This window comes from Protobothrops mucrosquamatus, unplaced genomic scaffold (genome assembly GCF_001527695.2).
Source record: "Protobothrops mucrosquamatus isolate PMUCROS unplaced genomic scaffold, P.Mucros_1.0 scaffold_106, whole genome shotgun sequence".
Classification (NCBI taxonomy): Eukaryota; Metazoa; Chordata; class Lepidosauria; order Squamata; family Viperidae; genus Protobothrops; species Protobothrops mucrosquamatus.
This window is the reverse complement of record NW_015386182.1, coordinates 2110-8444: the sequence shown is the minus strand read 5'-3', so window position 1 is coordinate 8444 and position 6335 is coordinate 2110. Positions and strand designations below refer to the sequence as shown.

The window sequence follows — 6335 nt, the reverse complement described above, 5'->3', positions numbered from 1 at the left end:
GGAGGATTTTATTTGGGGTTTATCTTTTAACAATTTGACAGAGACACAACTTTAAAATTTGATTTAATTCGGTTTTATCGGGGGGGAATGTATTTATGTTTTGTTTTAAATATGTTGTGCGCCGCCCTGAGTCCCGCTGGGAGAAGGGCGGCATATAAATTAAATTTATTATTATTATTATTATTATTATTATTATTATCTGCATGGGGGAAAATACATTTGCTTCATTCCCACCTTTGTTAAAATATATTTCGCAGGTTTTAAATATTTTTCTTAGAGACAAAAATGAAAAGTCCCGAATAGCAAATTTTTTTAAAACAGCTGTCTGAAAGAAACTTCCGAACAACGGTTTGGCTCCAGATTTTATGAGACTGCCTCATGTCCTATCCAATTCTGTTTACTGTACACCCATCTAGGACTTTATGATAAATCAAGCTTTCTTGCCAATAACCACACTAATAAAATGGCAGATTCTCTCAAACCCCATCACCAATTTTAACAAATGAGAATTAAAAGTAGCTAAGCCTTCTTTGAAAAAGATTATCAGAATTAACGAGTTAAAGAGATGTTACTTTAAATTTTTCAATTTATGTAAGGAGAAACCCTTTTGGAGTAAGCAATGTTACTGTATGTAAAGTGTAAAAAAAAGATTTTTAAAAAGTCAAAAAAAGGGATGAGTTAAGAAAAAAATACAGCTAAATCTAGTTTCTCAATGCATCTTTATAACTTTCTGTACTTGCAAACTCTCCTTGCTTCCAACACATCCATGTATCACATCATGGACTGCCTTATTCTATTTCCATATTAATACTCTTATTGAACATGCATTTTGGAAAAATTATAAAGGAGAAGCATTTGTCTGAGATGTTTCTGTTGCAAACCATAATTTATGGGTTTGCTGTAATGGTAGTTTAACAATTGACAGTGCATGTACAGAATTTGTTGCAATGAAGATACATCTATGAGAAAAGAGGTTTTATATCCTTGACAACCATGCCTAACATAATTCTGAATTCAAGAGACAAAAGGGCCTCAAAGGATGGGGAGGAAGGAATCTATTCCACCTAAAATGTTTTTCAACCCATATACAATTCATTAAGATACTGTATTTTGTTTTGAACCGTCCCTGCCAGTACCACAACAGCCCTTCCAATTTGTTCCCCTTCTTGTCAAAGGCATTTTAAAATACTTCACAGACATGCCTCTATTTATAGCTATCAGATGTTGGCAGGGAGGGAAAGATGCACACAGATATAACCATGTTAGATCTTTCATGCACTGATTTCATTCCAACTTAGATCTTGTTTCTGTTTATCCAAAAGCCTTGTGAGGGCATCTGTAATGTACAAAGTTTTCACTGTGCTGATTTGTGCTCCAGAAAAATATAATCTTTTATCTGATCTGGCATACTAAAAAGAAGTTAAGGATATTATCCACACTCTAGTGCTGCCTCTTGTTTTTGGCAAGGACATGGATCACCAATGCCACCAAGTCTGACCACTAAGATTTAGATAAAGAACTGCTGATATTTTTTTACTGGTTTATATACCCCTCAATAAATGACAGTTGTATTGGGTCAGGGGCTGCTTTTAAGTTTGTAACAAAAAATATATATTCCTTTTCCTCTTGAAGCAAATCAGAGTTCTCAAAATGCTTTATTGTATTTCTGGCTACACAGCAGTTTCCTACGCAGCTGGTAAAGCTCACCTGGAAGTGAGAGGAAAGGAAAAATGGAAACAACAGTTCAGGAGTGTTGTACCATAATTATTATTGTAATTTAATTCAGATGATACAACTCTGCTACACACTCTGATTTGCCAGGGGTTAATCCACAGAGTACAGCCATGTGCATAAAGTGCATAAATTCAACTGACATCTGCTAAACTCCTCAATGAAAATTGCCCTCGGGAAGTGGTGCTCTCAAAGTTTTAGACTATATTATTTTTATCCAGCTCTCCCCCACATATCATTTGAAATACAATTTAATATATTTGAACCACGGTGGGGGGTGGGGCGGAAAGGAATCAAACTACTCCCAAAACCACATGCTGAGATACAAGTGCAAGGCAGCTGGGACCTCCACCTGCCATTCTTGGAGATGATGCCGATCTGGAAACAAGGTACCCAGCTGGAAACAGAATTCTCACCTCATCTGGTTGTCTCTAACCAAGCTATTTCAGACATGGGCCCTTTTTAAATAGAGGCATGGATGGAGGCTGATGATAATGCTTGTCTGAATATGTCTATAATGAGGATAAACTCTTATTGGAGATTCTGATATCTTGGGAGAAGGAAGGGTTCATTTCTAGCTGTCAGAACTGAACAGATACATCCCCAAACAAAATAACAAATGGCATACTTCTAGAAATAAGGGCCCCGAAAATAATACATTTGGGTTAACCTCTTCACCTACAAAGTTTTCTGAAGATCACAGTATTTTCTCCCACTGCAATGCATTTTCTAATTCACTGTTAGTGTTGTGTAACAAGAATTTTCTCACATGGGAATGTCCCTTTTACGCCTTGAATTTAAAACATTTGTCTCTAGAAGGTGGTAGCACATGTTTGAACCTGGAAGCTAAGCAAAATTAGGCCTAATGGATACTTGGATATCCATCTTCATTAAACTAGACATACCCAATTCCAGCAACCGTTCCTTATATGTTTTAGCCTCCAGTCCCCTAATCATCTTTGTTGCTTTTCTCTGTACTCTTTCTAGAGTCTCAACATCTTTTTTATATCGTGGTGACCAAAACTGGATGCAATATTCCAAGTGTGGCCTTACCAAGGCATTATAAAATGGTATTAACACTTCATGTGATTTTCATTCTATCCCTGTTAATGCAGCCTAGCACTGTGTTGGCTTTTTTTGGCAACTGCAGCACACTGCTGGCTCATATTTAAGTGACTATTCACTAGGACTCCGAGATCCCTTTCACAGTTACTACTATTGAGCAAGGTACCCCCTACACTGTACCTGTCCATTTGGTTTTTCTTGCCTAAATGTAGAACCTTACTTTTTTACTATTAAATTTCATTTTGTTAGATAGCGCCCAATGTTCAAGTCTGTCAAGATCCTCCTGTATCTTAAGCCTGTCTTCTGGAGTGTTGGCTATTCCTGCAAGGTTGCTATCATTTGCAAATTTGATGAGTTCCCCATCTACCCCCTCGTCCAAATCGTTGAAGATGTTGAAGAGCACTGGGCCCAGGACAGAGCCCTGGGGCACCCCACTACACACTTCCCTCCATATAGATGCGGTTCCATTGAGGACCACATGCTGAGTACGGCCGGTCAGCCAGCTACGAATCCATCTGGTGGTGATGCTGTCTAACCCACATTTTTCTGTCTTATCAAGTAGTAGGTTGTGGTTTACTTTATCAAATGCCTTACTGAAGTCCAAATAAATTATATCCACAGCATTCCTTTGGTCCACTAGTTTTGTCACCATAAAAGACTACCAGAGCTTCCCAGGGTTATAGGCTAGACTGGGAAATTAAAATAAAACATTTTATTTTAACAAATTAAAATAAAAGAAATTAGAAAGTTTCCAATTGCAAAATTCTTCTATTATTGTTGCTAAGAAAACTGCATGGTCACAGCCATGTAATAAATGAATCATTTTAATGCATGGTCATAACCACGAAGCCACCAGAACAAGTTTGATTTGAAGATAGACTTAATCTTTACAGTCTACATGGTTGGGAATAGATTTATTATTTGAATAATAAAAGAAAGAAAGTGAGAGAGGTATGGCACAGCTTTCTCCCATGCATCCCATTGTGAAATCAAAGAACACAAGGCTTACATAGCTTTATGTAGGCTAAGGAATCAGAAAGGCTAACTCCTCCTTTGTCCAAATTATTGTTTTTAGGAAAGAATTTGCCTTTGAATTTACAAAAAAAATTAATATCCAATATATGGAATGTAGCTTATTTATAGTATACAAGTCACTGAATCTCTTTTTCAATCATCAAAGATCCAATATCCACTTGGCTGACTACTGTGTCTAAACAATGAATGGGTCAGAAGTGGTTTCTATTGTGGCATGCATACACTAGTTTCTTAGATGAATTATATTTTTCTGCACGAATAGTCTCCAAATCTCTGAACAAGTGAAAAAAAGAAAAGGGATCTAGAGCTCTATAAAATCTGCTCTGTGCAATCAAGGCACAATTGGCCTTGGTTCCTGAGTAGTAATACTCTATGCTGCGTGACAAGTCACTTTAAAAACAAAAAAGAATTCTCAGAAGTGATCTGAAAAATTGGAGGCATTTAAAAAAAACAAACTGAAAAGGGAAAAAAAATTAGCATACTCAAGCTAAAATGCTTAAATGAGTTTTCTGGCTGTAACACCCTGCAGAGCAGTTTCCAGTCATCCTTGTAGTAATGATACAATTCTTTCACCGCTTAATTCGATTTATTTTGAATCAGTAGTTAAGAGACTTAAGGCAATTCCAGAGGAATAGTTTGAAAAATAGCCTGCAATATTGAGCAATTATAGTTAAAGAATTACTTGTCACAGAAAAGGTTTTAAGGACTTTTTCATTAAAAAAAACCCTAAGAAATATAACTTAACCATTTTCCCTTTATCAGAGGCTATTACCAACAGTGTTTAATTTCACATTATATCTTCCATATCTGTACTCAGTCAGCTTTTCATTTACCTGAAAGGATATCCAAACTGCACAGTAATAGCAGTTGTCTCCTTAGGGGGCTTGGTACATTTCACAGTAGCCCCTGTTTCTGCACTGAAAGAACCACAGGCTCCAAAGGCAAAAATGGCAAAGAGCTGAAGAAAAATGGGAGAGGAGTTTAAGATTAAATCTGTTAACAATCAATAGGAAAAAAAACCCCTCTCTAAACAAGACAACATATTTACCAACTCCTGTGAACAATCCCAAGACCGCAGAAATTGCAGACAACTACCAAGGTTTAAAATGCCCCCAAAGTGTTTTAATAAAACCACATCAATCAGCAATGCACCTCAACCATTGAAGAAACAATTTGCAAGCAATACACAAATCTGATCATTTTTTTTAAAGCTGCATATTTTCTTGGATACATTAAAAAAAATCATGAAAGAAAGAAAAGAAATAGCTTGCTGGAAGCCAACATTGCAGAAAAATATCTCAACTTCTATCAGAGGATAAACATCAATTTTTTTTAAAAAAAGCAAGATGCCCTGCTGTTTTTCCGGATAATAAGCAATATTAGAATCCTTAGATATAACTAATAGCTTTAAAAAATGCATCTTTCAGAAAAGTAACTGAAATAATTCCATCAGCTTCAATAGAAAGCTAAATGGTTGGCTAAAGTCTGACCCTAAATATGGGACAAACAACAATTATGCCAGATATATAAAAATATTTTGTTTCCATATCAATTGCCTGGAGCTACATAAAATCAATCCCCACCCAAAAAGTGAAATCCACAGTATAAGAATGTGCTTGAAGCTGATAGACTTATTCATATTTAACACATCATTCCATTCAGAGATATGCAGGACATCAGCAAAGTTCAGCAAAAGCTGTAGAAAAAGTCAAGACTAATAGTATATAAAAGCAGATACTAGTTTTAGAAGAGACCAAAATTAAATTTCAGTCTGCTCTTGCTATGTATAGACTTCACTTATGATCATACCAGCATTGCCTAGCTTATCTCCCTTTGCATAGGTAAGACAAAATATGAAGTTTCAACTAAGGAAAATTGTCGGTTTTGATTTGAACCATATATAACGAAGCACTGAATATCAAGAAAAGCTAAATTAAGACGATTTTTCAAGCACCATGGTAGAGCAGATAAAAGTGAATGAGGGGGAAAAAAATGCCAGTTGAACAAAAAATAGTTTTATTTACACATTATGCTCAACTCTCTCACACATATGCACATATACCAACATGGGTCATGCAAAGAACTGATAAGACATCCTTGGTAAGTTCAACTTCGTAACAACACAGCTACGGCAAAAGAGCCTAAATCAGACATTGGTCCCTGGTTTGGAAGACTAACCTCCACCCAAAACAGAACTAACCAAAATTCAGCTATTCAGTTATAACGAATGCTTCACTGTACTCCCTAGGGGTTTCCATAAGCTCAGCTAGGAAAATTGATGAAAGCTAGCAGATGTGCTGCTTAAATACCATTATGACTGAAGAACTTCAGAATTAGTTGTGTCTATATAAACGCAGGGAAAAGTGAGTGATACAAGGAAGATGGTAAAAGAAAGGAGTAAAAGACAGGCTTTGTCATGATGTTTAGCATTTAGATGGAACTAAAAGTAACAGCTGGAACAAAATCATAATATAAACAGCTCAGAAAAAAGCTACTGTATTCTA

General features: G+C 36.1%; 1 protein-coding gene across 1 annotated transcript in view; it reads right to left on the bottom strand.

Annotated features, from left to right (window-relative positions):
• Window positions 1-4789, bottom strand: part of SYPL2 (synaptophysin like 2) — a gene marked incomplete at its 5' end in the record, with an annotated part of 9204 nt that extends 4415 nt beyond the window's left edge. The window contains one exon of the mRNA XM_015815777.1: window positions 4665-4789. Within this exon, the coding sequence (XP_015671263.1) occupies window positions 4665-4789 (125 nt within the window). The remainder of the gene's footprint in view (window positions 1-4664) is intronic.
• Between the last annotated feature and the right edge of the window lie 1546 nt (window positions 4790-6335).